Source organism: Salvelinus alpinus, chromosome 14 (genome assembly GCF_045679555.1).
Source record: "Salvelinus alpinus chromosome 14, SLU_Salpinus.1, whole genome shotgun sequence".
NCBI classification, from domain to species: Eukaryota; Metazoa; Chordata; class Actinopteri; order Salmoniformes; family Salmonidae; genus Salvelinus; species Salvelinus alpinus.
The window spans coordinates 48,255,765-48,277,048 of NC_092099.1; the positions used below are offsets into that span (position 1 = coordinate 48,255,765).

Sequence of the window (21,284 nt, forward strand, 5' to 3'; positions counted from 1 at the left end):
TAGTTAATGTATCCAGGAAGTGATAATAGTTAGTGTATCCAGGAGTTGGTGTATCAAGGTGTTCCAGCAGCGTAATCATGGGTGACATGTCTGGCTAGCTCTTGCAGATGTTTTTGGTGGATCTGTGCCTGTATTTGTGAAAGACAAGTATTAATAGTTTAATAGTATAGTATCAACATAGTAATAACATAATAATAGCAATAACAGTAACAATCTACCTACTGAATCACAATACATTCATTTCTGACTAGTGGGGTATTGATGGTGGGCTGAGGTATGCAACAGGATCAGCATCAGGTTGGTGCATGCCTGACGTACAGGCTGGAGAGTGAGAAAGATTGATAAAAACTTAGCCCATTCAGAATTCTATTGGCTGTCTATATGTTGACTAGAAAACCCTGTTACACTTCCTCATAGCAACCATCTGTCACCATGGTCCCGTCCTTTGCCCAAAATATGCCCGTAATTCGGACAGTGAACTCCATTCACCTCCTGCTCTATCAGTAAAAGTAGGCTACTACTGCCTTGCACAAACAAAAGACGAACAGACATTGCTCATGATCTCATAGCTACACTCGTGATCTACCACACAGGGTCATGATTGAGAGGTAATTGAGTGGGGCTCTAGCTGCATGTATAGAGTATCTTCATCTGTCTGTCAATGGGAGAGGATACATTCTGCCCTAGGGTCATGTAAATTGTTTCCCTAACAACTAAACAAATGGGGAAGGGAGAGAAAAAAATTGGGCGAGAATTTGTGGTTGTGCCAAACGTCACGACGTTCCAACAGTCACTTGCTTTTCAGGTCTGGCTTCTCTTTTACCAGTGCAGGCCCATTACCTATTACCTGGATTCAAGCTGTCATTACAAAACATCACAGGGTGGTGGGAAACGACTGTATTAAACACGACCGTGAGAGTTGTAGACGAGTGAGTGTTTTTGTCATATTGTATTTTTCCAACATTTAATCTTTTGTCAAACTCCTGTTGCCATAACGCTGCAGGCAGGCCAAGCATCTCTCTCTCTGCTCTGCACTGTGGCCAGCCCGCTTGCCTCACATTTCAGCAGAAGTCCAGTGGTAAGGAAGGTTTGACACGTGCAGCAGATTAACAATTCAGACAGAGTTCTATTCACACTGTGGGAGCTGAGCAACATGGTTGCAGTCCTCGCCACAGAATTCCGACCGTGGTGGTGGAAAGAGAACTATCACGCAGCTGTTCCCATGGACTTAATTCATTATGCGCGTTTGTTTATGCGGCCACGCTACATTCCTGCGTGACAGCCACTGGTGCAGGGCAATCACCAGCGTGGCAAGATATCTTTATAGACAGATTCGGTCTGAAGTGAAGCTACATGGCTGGCTGACTGAGTTTTTCTGGACATGCAGACAACCTCACTCACTATATTTTATTACTGCTCCCACTCCACTGCTGCTGCCACTCCACTGCTGCTCCCACTCCACTGCTGCTCCCACTCCTGCACTCCCACTCCACTGCTGCTCCCACTCCACTGCTGCACTCCCACTCCACTGCTGCACTCCCACTCCACTGCTGCTCCCACTCCACTGCTGCTCCCACTCCTGCACTCCCACTCCACTGCTGCTCCCACTCCACTGCTGCTCCCACTCCACTGCTGCACTCCCACTCCACTGCTGCTCCCACTCCACTGCTGCTCCCACTCCACTGCTGCTCCCACTCCACTGCTGCTCCCACTCCACTCCTGCACTCCCACTCCACTGCTGCACTCCCACTCCACTGCTGCTCCCACTCCACTGCTGCACTCCCACTCCACTGCTGCACTCCCACTCCACTGCTGCTCCCACTCCACTGCTGCAATCCCACTCCACTGCTGCTCCCACTCCACTGCTGCACTCCCACTCCACTGCTGCCCTCCCACTCCACTGCTGCTCCCACTCCACTGTTCTCTGTTACTGACAATATGTTTGATGTACAGTTCAGTATGTTTGATGTACAGTTCAGTATGTTTGATGTACAGTTCAGTATGTATGTTTGATGTACAGTTTAGTATGTTTGATGTACAGTTCAGTATGTTTGATGTACAGTTCAGTATGTTTGATGTACAGTTCATCAGACAGATATTATTATTTTCAATGTTTTATTTAACCAGGCAAGTCAGTTAGGAACAAATTCTTATTTACAATGATGGCCTACCCCGGCCAAATCCTAACCAGGATGACGCTGGGACAATTGTGCGCCACCCTATGGGACTCCCAATCACGGCTGGTTTTGATACAGCCTGGAATCGAACCAGGGTCTGTAGTGATGCCTCTTGCACTGAGATGCAGTGCCTTTGACCGCTGCGCCACTCGGGAACCCCAGATATATATTATCCATATTATTTTAAGCACAGCAATGTCCAGTGCTGTATCTCGTAGTCAACATTGGGATGCTACTTTACGAGGTTAATTTAAGTATGACTTGGAAGCTTGTTTTTTCACAGGGGCGCAGGCTTCAACCACCTGCATCACATCCAGGGCTGATAAACTTGTTCTTCCAATTGCATACTGGTTTGAGTCTCATGAAGGCCTACAACTGGAATTGAATAGTAAAGGAAGTGCAGGAATGCACAGATTGCATGATGCATAAATGTACTGTACTGTACTGTGCTGTGCTGTTGATGGAGAAATCTTTACTCCAGCCTCTGTGCAATGCAGACTCGTATGGAAACCTAGTCTATTCACACTGGGGGAAGCCGGAGAGAAAACATGATGCTAGCTATTCCTGTGGGAAGACAGTAGCATGTGAAGGCTGCACATGCATTATGATAACACCTCAACTTGTGACTCAGTCTCATTATAGACTGTAAAACTGCTACTCCATTACCATCAGGTCATATAATGAGTGTCATGGTTTCTGCCCATTTGGACTGCAACGGGCGAGCTGTAAAGGGTGATGTTATTAGCTAATTATGGCAATCGCTTCTGTGTGTTCTGAGTTGGGGAGAAACCACAATGTCTGTCATGCAGGGAAGAGAGGACCATAATTGTTGTCCCATTTTTTGTGTTATTTTCCCCGCCCCTCGGTGATTAAGTCTTCCTCTGCTCTCTGGAGAAGAAACAGATTGTGGGGTCAACTACCAGCTCTACCTTCTCCTCTTGCATGAAATCTTTGATTTAGAACCAAAAATGTTCTATACTGAAAAAGGATCAAATATACTATGTCCTGTTTCATTAAACAGAAGCAAATGTACTGTATCCTTTCCTATTATAGGTCAGCAATATAAATAGTATGAAATGAAAGCCTGCAGATTGGTTACACAGATCAGATAAAAACAGCAATGCAATATTTGGCAAATGAATATAAATCGCTTCCATGAAGTATCTATTTTCAGTGAAGTACCCGGGTTGAACGCTAAAACCTACTTTTGTTGCCATGGATGTCCAGTTGTTTAATGATAAACAAAGCAGGCAAATTGCCTCCCTATTGGCACTGTAAAATCCACTGAGCTGCAGAAAAGTGAAATAAAACCTGCCATAAACTAGAGGAAATTCGTCAGAGATGCGTTGCCAAATGCCACAACTGGCCTCACAGGGTTTAAGCCGTGATACCTGAATATTGCGTATTGTTGTTTTACTGCTCTGTACTTTATTCACTAATTACCTTGGTTCCTGTAGATAAGTGTGTGTGTGTGTGTGTGTGTGTGTGTCTCAACACTCATGTGTGTGTGGATGGATGGGGTGTGGTTGTGTGACCTTGGGTGCACTTACATGTGTCTATGTGGGGTTGTGGGTATTGGTGAGCTGGGAGGATGGGTGTTTCTATGCTCTGTGTGTGTCTTACATGTATGTGCATGTGCAGCCTATCTTTAAACGGAAGCACAAATTGCACACTAGAAGTTTTGAAGTTCACCCCTTTTGCATTGGCCTCAGTACTGTCAGCCAGCATCTATGTTAATTTACTTTCAGCCCATCTTCATTCACAGCTTTCTGTGAACTATCTTTGATAAAGCATGGCCTAAACAAATATTGGTCTTCAATCTCTGTAATATTTGATGAGGTTTGCCATCTATGTAATACGTGATGAGGTTTGTAATCTCTGTAATACGTGATGAAGTTTGCAAACTCTGTAATACATGATGAGGTTTGCAATCCCTGTAATATGTGATGAGGTATGCAATCTCTGTAATACGTGATGAGGTTTGCAATCTCTGTAATACGTGATGAAGTTAGCAAACTCTGTAATACATGATGAGGTTTGCAATCTCTGTAATACGTGATGAGGTATGCAATCTCTGTAATACGTGATGAGGTTTGCAATCTCTGTAATACGTGTTGAGGTATGCAATCTCTGTAATATGTGATGAGGTTTGCAATCTCTGTAATACGTGATGAGGTATGCAATCTCTGTAATACGTGATGAGGTTTGCAATCTCTGTAATACGTGATGAGGTTTGCAATATCTGTAATATGTGATGAGGTATGCAATCTCTGTAATACGTGATGAGGTTTGAAATGTCTGTAATACATGATGAGGTTTCTCTTGGTTACTGGAGGGTTGTCATGCCCTGACCATAGAGAGCTTTTTATTCTCTATGTTGGTTAGGTCGGGGTGTGACTAGGGTGGGTTATCTAGGTGATTTATACATCTATGTTGGCCTGGTATGGTTCCCAATCAGAGGCAGCTGTTTATCGTTGTCTCTGTTTGGGGATCATATTTAGGCAGCCATTTCCCCTTTGTACTTTGTGGGATCTTGACTTTGCCTGTTAGCCCTATTGTTAGCTTTCCGTTTCATTTGAGATTTATTGTTTTTGTTTTGCTGTGAGTTTCACCTAGAAATAAAAGATGTGGAACCCAGATCACGCGGCGCTTTGGTCCACTCATTATGACGATCGTGACAGAAGATCCCACCAACAACGGACCAAGCAGCGTGCCCGGGAGGTAATTGCATCCTGTTCTTGGGAGGATATTAGGGAGAGAACATCCTGGACTTGGGACGACATAATGGCAGGAAAGAAGAGCCTGCCATGGAAGCAGGCGGAAGCAGCGAAGGAGGGACAGCGACAAAGTCGGGGAGGAAGGCCATAGAAACCCCAAGAAAATTTGGGAAGCAGTCGGCGGAGCCGAGGAGTAAACCAGAGCCAGTCTGGGAGAAGAAGGAGAATTTGGAGGAGAGAGAGGTGGGAGAGTTGTTGAGTTGGTGGAGGATGCACGGATTTGGACTAAAGGAACGTGTTATCAGTTTGGTGCCACCTGAGTCAGCTCCCCGTACTCGTCCTGAGAAGTGTGCTAAAGTTCTGGAACAGTTGATGCCGGCTATACGCACCAGGTCTCCAGTACGTGTCCACAGCCTGGTACGTCCTGTGCCTGCTCCTCGCACTCTCCCTCAAGTGTGCCTTCCCAGTCAGGTGCGTCCTGTTCCTGTTCCTCGCACTCTCCCTCAAGTGCGCTTTCCCAGTCAGGTGCGTCCTGTTCCTGCTCCTCGCACTCTCCTTGGAGTGCGTGTCCACAGTCCAGTACGCCCTGTGCCTCCTCCCCGCACTCGCCCTGAGATGCGTGTCACCAGCCCAGTGCCACCTGTACCGGTCCCACGCATCAGGCCTCCAGTGCACCTCCACAGTCCAGTACGTCCTGTGCCTGCTCCTCGCGCTCGTCCTGAGGTGGGGCTGTTTATCGTTGTCTCTGATTGGGGATCATATTTAGGCAGCCATTTCCTCTTTGTACTTTGTGGGATCTTGACTTTGTATAGTTGCCTGTTAGCACTATTGTTAGCTTCACGTTTCGTTTTGAGATGTATTGTTTTTGTTTTGCTGTGAGTTTCACCTAGAAATAAAAGATGTGGAACCCAGATCACGCTGCGCTTTGGTCCAGTTATTATAACGATCGTGACAAGGGTCTTTTACTTTAGTTTTCCCCAACCTTTTCTAACCAAGTCTTGGCAAGTAGTCACATATGTTGACCTTTTTTCTCTTTGTGTATTCTTTTTTCAGAAATTAAGTGAGAAATATTAGCTTGAAGTCGGAGGAATGAAATATAGACGATTGAGTCTGACAGTAGGCCATGTTCAACATTCATGGTCTCCAGGACAACAGGGGAAACAGCAGCCAAGTCACGACCTTGAGCTGACAGAAAGGAAGTGTAAAGCCCAGGGAGCTACAGGTGTTACTCCAAAGCAATAAGAGAGCTTATGTATTCAAGGATACAAATACTTAAATCAAATGTTTATTTGTCACATGCACCGAATACAACGGGTGTAGACCTTACAGTGAAATGCTTACTTACAATCCCTTAACCAACAATGCTTTAAGAAGTTTTAAAAAATGTAATTAAAAAAGTTAAGTTAAAAATAGATAAGTAAAAAATTTTCTTCTCCCTGGCAGATATGTTCTGTCCAGGATACGATGCGGTAACAGTAAACATACAATGGATTCGAAACGTATTCGGACCCCTTGACTTTTTCCACATTTTGATTTACGTTACAGCCTTATTCTAAAATGGATTAAATAAATGTTTTTCCTCATCAATCTACACACAATACCCCATAATGACAAAGAGAAAAACATTTTTGCAAATGTATTAAACATTTTTACAAAAGTATTGAGACCCTTTGCTATTAGACTCAAAATTGAGCTCAGGTGCATTGTTTCTATGAATCATCCTTGAGATGTTTCTACAACTTGATTGGAGTCAACCTGTGGTAAATTCAATTGATTGGACATGATATGGAAAAGCACATACCTGTCTATATAAGGTCCCACAGTTCACAGTGCATGTCAGAGCAAAAATCAAGCCATGAGTTCGAAGGAATTGTTTGTAGAGCTCCGAGACAGGATTGTGTCGAGGCACAGATCTGGGGAAAGGTAACAAAACATTTCTGCAGCATTGAAGGTCCCCAAGAACACAGTGGCCTCCATCATTCTTAAATGAAAGAAGTTTAGACCACCAAGACTCTTCATAGAGCTGTCCGCCCGGCCAAACTGAGCAATCGAGGGAGAAGGGCTTTGGTCAGGGAGGTGACCAAGAACCCGATGGTCACTTTGGCAGAGCTCCAGAGTCCCTCTGTGGAGATGGAAGAACCTTCCAGAAGGACAACCATCTCTACAGCACTCCACCAATCAGGCCTTTATGGTAGAGTGGCCACACTGAAGCCCCTCAGTAAAAGTCACATGACAGCCCGCTTTGAGTTTGCCAAAAGGCACCTAAAGAAACAAGATTCTCTGGTCTGATGCCAAGCATCACATCTGGAGGAAACTTGGCACCATCCCTACGGTGAAGCATGGCATGGGGTGGCAACATAATGCTGTGGGGAAATTTTTCAGCGGCATGGACTGGGAGACTAGTCAGGATCGAGGGAAAGATGAACGGAGCAAAGTACAGAGAGATCCTTGACAAAAACCTGCTCCAGAGTGCTCAGAACCTCAGACTTGGGTGAAAGTTCACCTTCCAACAGGACAACAACCCTAAGCACACAGACAAGACAATGCAGGAGTGGCTTCGGGACAAGACTCTGAATATCCTTGAGTGGCCCAGCCAGAGCCCGGACTTTAACCCAATCGAACATCTCTGGAGAGAGCTGAAAATAGCTGTACAGCGACGCTCCCCATCCAATCTGACGTAGCTTGAGAAGATCTGCAGAGAAGAATGGGAGAAATTCTCCAAATACAGGTGTGCCAAGCTTGTAGCCTCATACCCAAGAAGACTTGTGGCTGTAATTGCTGCCAAAGATGCTACAACAAAGTAATGAGTAAAAGGTCTGAATACTTATGGAAATGTGATATTTCCTCCTTTTTTTATATACATTGTCAAAAGAATTCTATGTAGATTGATGAGGGTAAAACACAATTTAATCCAGGGTCAGTTGGAACCATCTACTGGATTTAGAGTAGACCCTGTGTTGAATTCAACTCTTTGAGGAGCAGGAGAACAAACAGTATTACAACGTAGATGGATATACTTAAAGTAACTGTCCATAGTGTCCATAGCTGTGGCAAGTAGGGGTGCTGCAGCACCGCCTGAAAAATCGGTATAATACATTTTTTTTAAAGCACAAAAGTAAGTATTGGGCCTTTACCAGTCCTGTATTAGCGGATCAATTAAGCAGTCTGTATCTCAGGCAAAAAAAAAAAAGAGGCTATGACAGCGTCCAGTGAAAATCTGGCTATTTAAAGTTAATATTCTGTTAAAGCTGCAATATGTAACTTCTTGGGCGACCCGACCAAATTCATATAGAAATGAGTGTTACATTGAAAGCAAGTCTAAGAAGTGGTAGATCTGTTCTATGTGCGCTATTTCTATGCTTCCCGTTATTCATTTCAGGTTGGAACACCAGCTTCAAACAGCTGAAAATACAATATTTTTGGTTATAGAAAATATATTTCACATCAGTTTAGATGGTACAATGATTCTCTACAAAAGCGAACTATTAGAATTTTTGCCACCAGGAAATGGTTGGAGCGATTTCGGCATAGTGCAGTTTCAACTCATACCAAAATAATGTTGTTTACTCATCCTATACTGGTATTTGTGGTCAAAACATAAATTAGCGGAAAACCCCCCACTTAAAACCCCCCCTCCATCTGTGGAATGAGTTTTACACCCCTGGTTTGTTTAGAGCAAGCCTCAGGCTCTTAATAATTAACAAAACTTCTCCGGTCAGAAGATACTGTAATGAAACAGCAGGGAGCAGGTCTCGAACCCTCGACCTTCTAGCCCGAAGTCCAGTGCGCTATCGACTGTGCCGCAAAAGCATGCTCAAGCGGCAGAGTATATCCGCGCTTATAAACCCAGGGTCGTTACAATAATATTGTCAATAGGCGCTAAAGTAGTTAGCGTCTATGGATGGTGTATCTTGATCACATCTGCTGAAATGTAAATGCTGTTCGTTTGAAGTACTGTTGTACTTATAGACCAACAGCAGTGGTGTAAAGTACTTAAGTAAAAACATTTTAAAGTACTACTTAAGTAGTTTTGGGGGGTATCTGTACTTCACTATTTATATTTTGGACAACTTTTCCTTTTACTTCACTACATTCCTTAAGAAAATAATGTACTTTTTACTCTATACATTTTCCCTGACACCCAAAATTACTCGTTACATTTTGAATACTTAGCAAGACAGAAAATGTTCCAATTCACACACTTATCAAGTGAACATCCCTGGTCATCCTTACTGCCTCTGATCTGGTGGACTCACAAAACACAAATGCTTCATTTGTAAATTATGTCTGAGCATTGGTGTGCCCCTGGCTTTCCGTAATTAAAAAAGATATATAATATAAAGAATTTTAAATGATCCGTACTTTTACACTTGATACTTAAGTATATTTTAACAATTACATTTACTTTTTATAATTAAGTATATTTAAAATCAAATACTTTTAGACTTTTACTCAAGTAGTATTTTACTAGGTGACTTTCACTTTTACTTGAGCCATTTTCTATTAAGGTATCTTTACTTTTACTCAAGTATTACAATGGCTACTTTTTCCACCGCTGACCAACGGCATAACCTTGGTGTGTGCATAGTTGAAGTTAGGAAAGAGACAGTAGCTTCTTCTTCTTTGGTATCATGGTGTTCGCACGTTTTGTTTGTGCATGACGCCACCTACTGGTAGTGTGTGTTCGATCACGTTACATTTGTGATACAAAAATAAAAAGGAAGGGGGAAAAAATAAGAAATTGCACCACCAACCAACCCTACACCTATATAACACTATTTCATCAAAATAAAAATAATCTCAAAAACATCTTATAACTCTTCTGCGGTAAAATATTACTTCTCAGCAGCTGCCACCAACGTTCATTAAAAACCCACTACAGACTACACCATTCCACTACTTTGATCCTATCTGCTCCTGCACCATGCCAACGGCCGGGGAGGACGGGATACCACCAGTTAACACACCCTGTAACTCTTCTAAACGAGACAGTAGCTAGATCATATGTAACATTTGAAATTCCTCTTTTTCTTTCAGGCAATTCAATTGCATGCTATTGATGACGTCAATATTAAGCGACTATGGCAAGACCCCCCACTATTGATAACGTCAATATTAAGCGACTACGGGCAACCCCCCCCCCCACCATTGATAACGTCAATATTAAGCGACTACGGGCAAGAACCCCTCTCCCGAAGTGTTATTGTCGCGCCTCGAAGGACTATCAAATAGAGCGATTTTGGAGACGATTTGTGGTTCTGGTGGTAAATAACCATGGCGGTACGGGTGCTCCGGTTGGTCCTCCCCTCGGGGACAGCCGTGTTCAAAATAGGGACAACTATTCGAACGGTAAGGTTGTAAAACGAATTGCCAAAATGCTCTCTCGCGCAACGAAGGGCATCAAGTTCACAAGCGTTGGTACAAGGACACCAGAACAACAATCCTAATGCTAACAGATGGGTGGTTGAAATATTCTGCAATAATGTATTGTAAATAATTAACAGATAGCTTAATTTAACCCAAACAAGATGTCTAGCTAGTTAGCTAAATGAATTAGGTAACGTTTGCTAGATGAACTCAGAAGGTTGCCTGGTGGACCAGCCATTACCGGCGGATTTTAGTCAGGACAGAAGCATGACATTCACATGCTCATTCTATTGACACTGAGTACAATTCAATATTTGATTTGTGAACTATTGTTCATTGATAAACATATATTCTGTATTTTAGGCTGGTATTCAGACAAGCTCAGTAAGAAACCTGCGGTACGGTTGGTGGACATATGCACTGGGCGAGAGGACAACTCCAAGGTTCAAGGAGAACAGCAAGATAATCTCCATTGATGGCAACCTGGCCTCCGGAAAGGGGGCGCTGGCCCAGAGTCTGGCTGAAAAGATGGGTAATGATCAGGCTGTTGTCAATGCAGTTATTGATGTCTAAACTACTTGTTTATTAGGCTTTATAAGTTGGGAGGTTAGAAGTTGATAAAGCCAATCATTAGCATTTTTTTTTTTGACTCATTTAAAGTGCATATCAATGTGACATAGTTATGGTATTCTTTGGTAGTACTAACATTTTTCTTTTTTTAATCCCTTTCATACCTTCTGGGACAAAACAGAAGGGCACAATGACCCCCCCCCCCCCGCCCCCTTTGTAGATTGACAACATTAACATGTTGCCTGATGTCTGTAGGGATGCTGTACATGCCTGAGCCTGACACGCACTACTTGGACAAGATGACAGCGGAGAAGGCACCTCTGCCAACCGCCTTTAATGGTAACTGCAGCCTGGAGAAGTTCTACGGAGACCCTAAGGCTGCTGACGGGAACTCCTACCGGCTGCAGGCATGGATGTACCTCATGAGGCTCCTGCAGTGGTCAGACGCCATGGAGCATCTGCTCACCACAGGTATGGCTGGTTGGCTAAGGAATGCGCTCACATATCACACAAAAATTACAGCAAGATTGTGTTAGGCTATTGGGGAAAAACAACAGACATTTAGCTCTTGACCTTACGTGTTTCTGTAGTTAAATGAATGCCTAGTGCTATTCTAAATGTCTGTTTGCATTTAGATCTTAAACTAACATTATTCTATTCATGTTCTTGTCATAAACTTTCTCTCGCTCCAGGCCAAGGTGTGGTCTTAGAGCGCTCCCCCTACAGTGACATGGTGTTTGTGGAGGCCATGTTCAAACAGGGTTACATCAGAAAGCAGTGTAAGTACTGAAATCCCTATAACAAGGGTGGAACAGATCTGAATAGTCTTTTTGTATGGTTATGAATCAGATCTGGTTTAACACCAACTTGACAACGCCATGATATTGAAAGGTCATTAGTGTTTTCAATAAATAAACGGGGTGAAGAAGCTTTTTGCTGTATGTCACCATAAATAACATGGGGGCATTTTACATTGCTGAGGTTGATGAATCTTGTATGTTCTGTAATGCAGGTGTTGACCACTACAATGAAATCAAAGGTATCAGCATCTGTGAGTTCCTTCCCCCCCACTTGGTCATCTATGTGGACATGCCAGCAGAAGAAGTGCAGAAGAAGCTGAAGGCATCAGGCAAGGTAGTGAGAAAAAACATATCAGCCATACTATCCTCTTCTTGACATATCGTCTGTCTGTGTGAAAGACCATCCGTTATGTAGAACCTGTGGAATTTGACAGACGGTTTGAATGTGACTGAACGGGTTTATTTAACAGATTTTGAGACCTGTCCAAAAAGTATTGTAAATTGTGTGAATGCCTGGCACTGCTACAAGTTTTTCATATATTGATTTACACTACAATCCAATCAGAGACCCACAACTTTGGAAAACTGATCTAAAGTATGAGTCAAATCACGGCAGTTGAAAATCGCCTAGGTTTTAAGCACGGATGACTTGTCGTTAACACTACTCTAAGACTCCATATGTAACTTGATTTGCACCGGATTCCTCCAACCCTCCGTGATTATCTTTAAAGAGGGGATTATTGCTGGGGCCTCAATGCTAATAACTACCAGGCTTTGTGAGGCCCGACCGCATGCCTGCCAAGTGTGAGAGGTACTAAATAGGCAGCGCAGGCTGGAAAGCCACAACTCATTTCTGTAATTGTGACTGATTACCAGAGGCATTTGGCAAGTTACAAATTCAAATTAAGAACATTATTCTCCATTTGCGACAGACTGAGCATCGTTTTTTTCTGTTTGTGAAATAGATCACAACCACTGTAGAGACTTTGAGACAAGTTTAAAATGCTTTTAGTTTAAAGCCCCAACAACATCATATGTTCAGGCTATAGGTAGACCGATTATGATTTTTCAATACCGATTTTTATATATATTTGTAATAATGACAATTGCAACAATACTGAATGAACAATGAACCCTTTTATTTTAACTTAATATAATACATACAATCTATTTAGTCTTAAATAAATAATGAAACATGTTCAATTTGGTTTAAAAAATGCAAAAACACAGTGTTGGAGAAGAAAGTAAAAGTGCAATATGTGCCATGTAAAAAGCCAACGTTTAAGTTCCTTGCTCAGAACATGAGAACATATGAAAGCTGGTGGTTCAATATTCCCAGTTTTTCAATATTCCCAGTTTTACTTTGTAGTTATTATAGGAATTATGACATGTCGACTATTTCTATCTATAACATTTGTATTTCATTTACCTTCGACTATTGGATGTTCTTATATTCACTTAGTTTATAGGCTTGAAGTCATAAACAGTGCTGTGCTTATACCCTGACTCTGCTTGCACTGAACGCAAGAGAAGTGACACAATTTCCCTAGTTAATATTGCATGCTAACATGCATTTATTTTAACTAAATATGCAGGTTAAAAAATATATACTTCTGTGTATTGATTTTAAGAAAGGCATTGCTGTTTATGGTTAGGTACATTTGTTCAACGAATGTGCTTTTGTTAAATCATCACCCGTTTGGTGAAGTTGAAGTAGGCTGTGATTCGATGATAAATTAACAGGCACCGCATTGATTATATGCAACACAGGACAAGCTAGTTAACTACACATGGTTGATGATATTACTAGGTTAACTAGTGATTATGTGAAGATAAGTTTAATGCTAGCTAGCAACTTACCTTGGCACCTTGCAGCCACAAGGTCCTTTTTGACGCTGCTCTCGCTTAACAGGTGGTCAGCCTGCCACGCAGTTTCCTCATGGATTGCAATGTAATCTGCGTCCAAAAAGGCATATTACCGATTGTTATGAAAACTTGAAATCGGCCCTAATTAATCGACCATGCCGATTTAATTGGTCGATCCCTAGTTCAGGCATCAGTTTTAAAGCTGTTAGAAAAGCAAATGTATGCTGTGTATGAACTTGTGCTATTCAATGTTTAGGGTGCATGTTAAATAACCTAATGTCTTGTTCAGGCTATATGCCCAAAAGCTGCACTGTGTTTTAGATTGTTAGTGGACGGGTAGGATTTTGGCACAAAACCATCTGTTAAACTCCTCTAGGGTTTAAGCTTAATAGTGGTCAATACAGGAATGAAATCAAACTGAAGCCTGGATAAGAATACAAGCGTGGTCCTTGGCATAGATCTGTATCCGTTCCCACTGAACCATTTGATAGTGTGTGCCAAGAGTATTCTCAAGTTAGGCCTCATTACCTTTCTGCTTTACAAATCAGATCATTGAAGGTGAGAATGTGTTTCAACAGCCGTTCCAAACCGATCTTCTGCTTGTTGACCACTTTGGGTGTTCCACTTGTTAACTTCAATCCATTTAAGGCACTTACACTAAGCCAGTGAATTGTGTTGAATGTGGTGTAGTTATTTAACTTTTCAAATAGCCTATTTACTAATGTGTGTTGTTCCTGTCTTTTATTCGTCTATCCTGTCTTACCCTCAGGATGTGCCCCTACCCTATCTGAAGAGCATTGAGGACGCATACAAGAAGACCTACCTTCCCAAAATAAGGTTGGTGGACTACAAAGCTGTCTATTGAAGGGAATACTATGCTCGATACCTCTGCGATGACCCCATGGATGGCTCATCATGTTGTTTAACATTTAACCTTTTTTTGAGATTAGTTTTTCTGTATTTCAGTGAGAATGCAGAATTGCTTGCTTATGATGCAACGCAGGCACAAGACATCGAGAGGGTAAGAAAATACAATGTGTGACTAGAGGCTAGGGATCTCCATCTTTCCCTTGTCAAGATGACCTGATGTGTATCTATACTGAAAAAAATATATGAATGCCACAATTTCAACGATTTTACCGAGTTACAGTTCATATAAGGAAATCAGGCAATTTAAATAAATTCATTAGGCCCTAATCTATGGATTTCAAATTACTGGGCAGGGACGCAGCCATGGGTGGACCTGAAAAGGCATAGTCCCACCCACTTGGGAGCCATGCCCACCCACTGTGGAGCCAGGCCCCACCAATCAGAATGAGTTTTTCCCCACAAAAGGGCTTTATTACAGACCGAGATACTCCTCACTTTCATCAGCTGTCGGGGTGGCTGGTCTCAGACAATCCCGAGGGTGAAGAAGCTGGATGTGGAGGTCCTGGGCTGGTGTGGTTACACGTGGTCTACGGTTGAGGGCGGTTGGATGTACTGCCATGTTCTTTAAAACGACATTGGAGCCAGCTTATGGTAGAGATATGAACATTCAATTCTCTGGCAACAGCTCTGGTGGACATTCCTGCAGTCAGCATGCCAATTGTAAACTCCCTCAAAACTTGAGACATCTGTGGCATTGTGTTATGTGACAAAACTGCACATTTTAGTGGCCTTTTATTGTTCCCCGCACAAATGTAATGATCATGCTGTTTAATCAGCTTCTTGATATGCCACACCTGTCAGGTGGATGGATTATCTTGGCAAAGGCTAAATGCTCACTAACGGGGATGTAAACAAATTTGTGCACAACATTTGAGAGAAATAAGCTTTTTGTGTGTATGGAACATTTCTGGGATCTCTTATTTCAGCTCATAAAACTTGGAACCAACACTCCATATCGCGTTTTATATTTTTGTTCAGTAATAGATACATGGACTCTGATACAATACAGGAACGATACGTTTTAGTTTGAAACGATTTGGTTTGATTTTAGAGGAATTAATCGATGTGATTCGATGCACTAACATTTGTTGCATAAACACATTAATTTTTCCATTCTAAGTTAAAATCTGCTTCTGATTGAGCTCATGAGCTGGGGCTTCTCTGAGCTGGATCTGTGTGTGGTGTGTGTAGTCACCTGAGCTGAGCCATAAGGGAACCTGGGCATCTAACACTATCAGTTAGGGGGGCGACAATGTTTTGCTTTTTGTCCTCCACTGCTTTTGCTCTGAAATCACCATCTTGCAGGACAGGCACATAGATGCAAGCAATTAGTTCATGATTCAGTGACGTCCTTCCTTACAAAGCTGTTCCACAACTTCACCACAATACTGCATCGGCACCGAAGTATGGCGATAATATATTTTCGTTGAGGTCCCTGGCAATTCCCAGCCTTATTACATTGGTTGTCACTCCCAAAAACACAGCCTAATATTGCGCAAGCCATTTTGCCTACATTTGAATGCTGAAGGTGACCTGCAGATGTGCCAGATCAGGAATAGGCCTACCTCTCGTTGGTCAGTGCACACGAAGCTGCGCACAGCGTGCAGATTGACTATACTACAAATATTGCCTGGGGTTGTTCGGGATGGAAAATGACTTGTAGATCAATGGCTGCCAACATAATTACATGCTTAGTTTAACACTGAAGGAGAGGACACAGTTGTCACAAAATATGAGGAATTTTCTGAAGGTAGAGAGACGGTAATTTGAGCATTTAGAAATATATATTTTTTGCGATACATAACATTTGAATAGATTTTTCTGAACAATGCATGCTATATTTGGATCGGTTTGTGTTTACACAGTCTGATGCACTCATATCTTAAACATTTGAAATGGGACCGATATGAATCGCTACATCCCTATTAGAGACATGAGAACACAAACATACTGTTGATGTTATTTTATAGGCCTACCCAATCCCTCACAAAATCCTATTGTCAAAATAGACTTACATTTTTTGTGTTTTTCTTATCTACAGATTGCAGAAGACATTGAGGACTTGAAGTTCGAGAAAGGACCTTGGGTAGAACAGGATGATGTCACATTACACTACATGAGAATGCTGTAAGTATAACCACTTAATTTGTTCCCTAGATGTGTAGCCCTGAAACTAAGTGTTGTCGTTACATTCCTGTCACGTTTAGTACATGGGTAGGCCTATATAGTATATTTTGGAGCTCTATAGGCCTTCTCATCAGCCTGCTGTTTTCCTGCCTCTCTCTCCCCAGGGTGGAAAACAAGATGAGGGTGGCAGACCTGACCCTTGTACCCAACTTCCTCCCTGAGGTCACCATCGGAGCTCACGAGTATGACGCAGGCTACTACGCTTTCAAATCGGTAAGGGAGAAAAGCACTCTACTTATCTTATGATATACGATGACCTGATATAACCAGACTACTTCTCTTTTTTTTAACCTTTATTTAACTTGGCAAGTCAGTTAAGAACAAATTCTTATTTATAATGATGGCCTACCGGGGAACAGTGGGTTAACTGCCTTGTTCAGGGGCAGAACGACAGAAGTTTACCTTGTCAGCTCGAGGATTCAATCCATCAACCTTTCGGTTACTGGCCCAACGCTCTAACCACTAGGCTACCTGCTGCCCCTCTTATGACGGTGTGGTGCGAGATCACCTGATATATCTACACTATGAAAGAAGTGGAGAATAATGAGGTTGGACCTTAACCGTGCTGGATAATGAGGTTGGGCCTTAACTGTGCTGGATAATGAGGTTGGGCCTTAACTGTGCTGGATAATGAGGTTGGGCCTTAACTGTGCTGGATAATGAGGTTGGGCCTTAACTGTGCTGGATAATGAGGTTGGTCCTAAACCGTGCTGGATAAGGAGGTTGGGCCTTAACCGTGCTGGATAATGAGGTTGGACCTTAACCGTGCTGGATAAGGAGGTTGGGCCTTAACCGTGCTGGATAAGGAGGTTGGGCCTTAACTGTGCTGGATAATGAGGTTGGGCCTTAACCGTGCTGGATAAGGAGGTTGGGCCTTAACCGTGCTGGATAATGAGGTTGGGCCTTAACTGTGCTGGATAATGAGGTTGGACCTAAACACTACTCCTTTTCATCCTTTTTATTTGAGTTTGTTTTGTGTAGTATTTTCCTTCTCCCTCTCTTCTGGGTTGTCTCTGTCCACAATGTTTTTTCCTCCATCATAAACTGAAAAATATAGAATGATAAAGAGATGCCAGATGTGGAATATTCTCTAAGTCATTGGTATCATTGTTGCAGGAAAACATTCTGTTCTGACCTTTAAAGTTTATTGACTGGAGATGAGTTGTCAGGCTGCTGCTGTAAAGTGGGGGTATATAATGTGCTACAGGGTCTTTTGGGCTGACATTTTGCATGGTGTGCATTATCATACTAGAGCAAGTGGGAGGATAAGCTTGAGGTTATATGAACTATGGCGAGCTTTAGTTGTCTATATTTTCTCCTCCGTACTTCTATGTTGACAAAGTTCACTTCTGTTGAAGTGCAGGGTAGGATTCTGTAATAGAGCATGTACTGTGTTTGACAAAACTAGGAATCGATAGGGGCTTGTCTGGGGATTAATTTAGGTTTCGGCAGGTAAAAAACTTGAGTTGAACCGCAGATGCCAAGAACTCAAGGTAAACAAAATAAAACTTGAATGCCTATCCAATATTGATATTTGCAATCAAACACCACTTTTCCAGTCTTCAATTGTATTTGAAGCTGTAAATAAATGTCTTTATTTTTAGCTTCTTTGGCTGTCTGATAACAGTACTGGATAAGATAAGCAGTGTAGGACTCTGTTAACACTAGACTCTTTTTTTTCTTCTTTTTTCGTACTCGCAAGACTAATGGTGTAGCGTGGCCCGGGTGACAGAGAGCGGCTTGGCTGTATCACATTAGCAGTAACTTATCACATTAGCAGTAACTTATCACATTAGCAGTAACTAATGCAGTAACTTATCACATTAGCAGTAACTAATGCAGTAACTTATCACATTAGCAGTAACTAATGCAGTAACTTATCACGTTAGCAGTAACTAATGCAGTAACTTATCACGTTAGCATTAACTCCTAACGTGCTGTTTTCCAAGTCTCTGGGGTGATGGATTGCAATGTCGCCCCCAGTGACACAAACACTTTGCTTTACCATTAGTCTTTACTATCATCCCATGTCCAAGGGATAGATGAGTCTTGAGTGGCTAGTTCTTCAAAGCTGAAGGGAATAAGTAGGCCCGGCTCCTTAAATCTTAGAACTCTTAAACCTGCCCAAGTGTCCTGTGGAATCTCACTTGTCTCTTCTTACCCAAGCAATTCCCACAACTGTTTTTGATTATTGAAACCCCTTGCTTTGGCTTAGTTTTAATGATTTGTTTTGTAAAGTGTATGCTATGACTTTCCCCCTCCTTCAGAGGGTTTCAGAACATGTAAACTATTCCCCAATTGATTTAATTCCATGCTCAGTATTAAAGGGATACTTCGGGATTTTGGCAATGAGGCCCTTTATCTACTTTCCCAGAGTCAGATGATCTCATGGACACCATTTTTATGTATTTACCTGTGGTTTGAAGGAAGTTGCTAACTAGTACTGGTGCAATTGCTAACTAGCGTTAGCTAACGCGAAACTACCTCTAACTTACGACGCTAGGGCAGCGGAGTCAATCACCACCTTCCGGAGACACCTGAAACCCCACCTCTTTAAGGAATACCTAGGATAGGATAAAGTAATCCTTCTAACCCCCCCCCCCCCTTAAAAGAGTTAGATGCACTATTGTAAAGTGGTTGTTCCACTGGATATCATAAGGTGAATGCACCAATTTGTAAGCCGCTCTGGATAAGAGCGTCTGCTAAATGACTTAAATGTAAATGTAAATGTAAACTTCCTTCATACTGAACACAGAGACAAAAAAAAGGGTATCCACAAGTTTATCTGACTCTGGGGAAGTGGATAAAGGGCCTCATTGCCAAAATCCTGAAGTATCCCTTTAAAGTTGTTTAATTTTAGCCAACCTGTCTGTCTCTCACTTACATTTTCTTGCTATATTTTTTGCCAACTATTCCAGTTAATACAGCCCAGATGTGTTAGCATGCCTAATAGGCTATTTCCCCTGTCACTTCTCTCCATATAATTAAATTCACAAATTTTTCTTTTCTCTCCAAAAGCTCCCGGGAAAGAAGTATGCTGCAGGATATAACGCAGATATTGGAGATAAGAACATCTGGCTGAAGTGAAGGCTTTGACCTAACTACTCTGGAGCTGATTGGTGTAGATGAATGTTTCCTTCCTCATTCCCTCCCTCACGCACCTGCTCACTCCTCCCTATGGGCAGAGAAGTCTAAATATAGGCTCATCCATTTGATCCAATCAACAACGTTCTCTTCTGTCTATGTATCAATGAGAAATTGTACGCATTAAAAACTTTTCAAAATGGCAATGTTCCTTCATGTTTAAAATATGCATCTAGCTTTTTCAAGAAAGATGATGGCAATTGGGATGAAAGAGGAGATATTTCAGCTCATCCTAAGTCATATTACTGACTTTTATTCAGGAAACTTTCAAGTTGCTGTCCCAGTTTAAGCGACTTATGTGTCCTTTTTAGTATTTTCTTTAGCAGATGCTTCAGTGACTGAGTCAGTGCATATTGAGGTGTTACAACCCCACCACAGGGGCTCTGGAAGCAGGTAGCCAATTTGGCAGGACTTCACGTTGTACCGAATGTTTCTGTTGTACTGAAGTGGTTCACAAACCAATTGGCTTCCAGCTGTTCTATAGCTGCATATCAGACAGAATGCATTTATAAATAACGTGTATAAAATCTTCCTCGGCAGTTATGATACATGCCTTAAGAACAACATACACTTGTGCTTGCGTTTCATGAATGGGAAGGATCGTGTTTCATTCAGATGACGGTTCAGGTGCTGCTCATTTCACTCCCGTGGTATTGTTAGGTTCTTAAACAGAGTAAAAACTCACGGACGATTAGTAAAGCTCAAACCAAGTTTATTCACACACTGGGTCATACAGCTGCATACGACAAAGATGTGGTTCCACCAGCACAAATATATATATATATACCCCAATTTTTTGTGAAGTATCCTCCTTTCCTCTAAACATGACATCTTTATTGCTAGGCAGAACTTTAGTGATATCTGTTCTTCCTCACTTTATCTGACCTCAGCCCCAAATTCCTCACTTCTCCCAATAGGATCCCTGATGTCTACCGATGACATATTCTGACAGAATGTAAATGTTCTACAGTCCCCTCCCTCAGTGACATGAATAAGGTTACTTCATATTTTCACGTTTAGAACTCAGAACCCATCAGTGTGGATCAGATAAGGGGCTTATCCAGAGGGCTTGACATGGTCAAATTGACTCAGCCAAAAACATATCTAAGTTGAGATTTATTATTGAACCAGAACATCAATTGTTATTTCTGGTTTATCAAAGTTAGCTGGCTAAATAATTGATCCTGACATATTGTATACCCCTCTGTTGTTCAGGTAAAAAAATCAGAGGAACAATTCCTCTCTCTCTTTTCACAGAATGACTTTAAGAGCCTGATTGCTTTTAATTTACCACCAGCTGACTCTTCAGCATTTACTCCCCCCCCCCCCCCCATCTCTCTTTCTTTCACACACACACACACCCAGCAGCATTTACACACCTACGCCACTGTAGCTCAGTGCAGACAGACGACAGGGAGCTGTTACTCTCTGACAGAGAGGAGCAGAGCCGTAGGCTAGGGCAATTCGACGCTGTCCTCTACCAAAGTGTTAATTGAACACACGACATTAAGAACGATTAAAGGAGC

The 21,284-nt window shown here is 42.2% G+C and overlaps 1 protein-coding gene across 1 annotated transcript; it reads left to right on the top strand.

Moving 5' to 3' along the window:
* The first annotated feature begins 9,993 nt into the window (after positions 1 to 9,993).
* LOC139539000 (NADH dehydrogenase [ubiquinone] 1 alpha subcomplex subunit 10, mitochondrial-like) lies at positions 9,994 to 19,900 on the top strand. Its single transcript, XM_071341644.1, has 10 exons — positions 9,994 to 10,243; positions 10,625 to 10,793; positions 11,087 to 11,302; positions 11,524 to 11,610; positions 11,844 to 11,965; positions 14,267 to 14,334; positions 14,464 to 14,518; positions 16,469 to 16,554; positions 16,719 to 16,827; positions 19,633 to 19,900. The coding sequence occupies exons 1-10, from the start codon at positions 10,169 to 10,171 to the stop codon at positions 19,699 to 19,701; spliced, it is 1,056 nt and encodes a 351-aa protein (XP_071197745.1). The 5' UTR covers positions 9,994 to 10,168; the 3' UTR covers positions 19,702 to 19,900.
* The last annotated feature ends 1,384 nt before the right edge of the window (positions 19,901 to 21,284 follow it).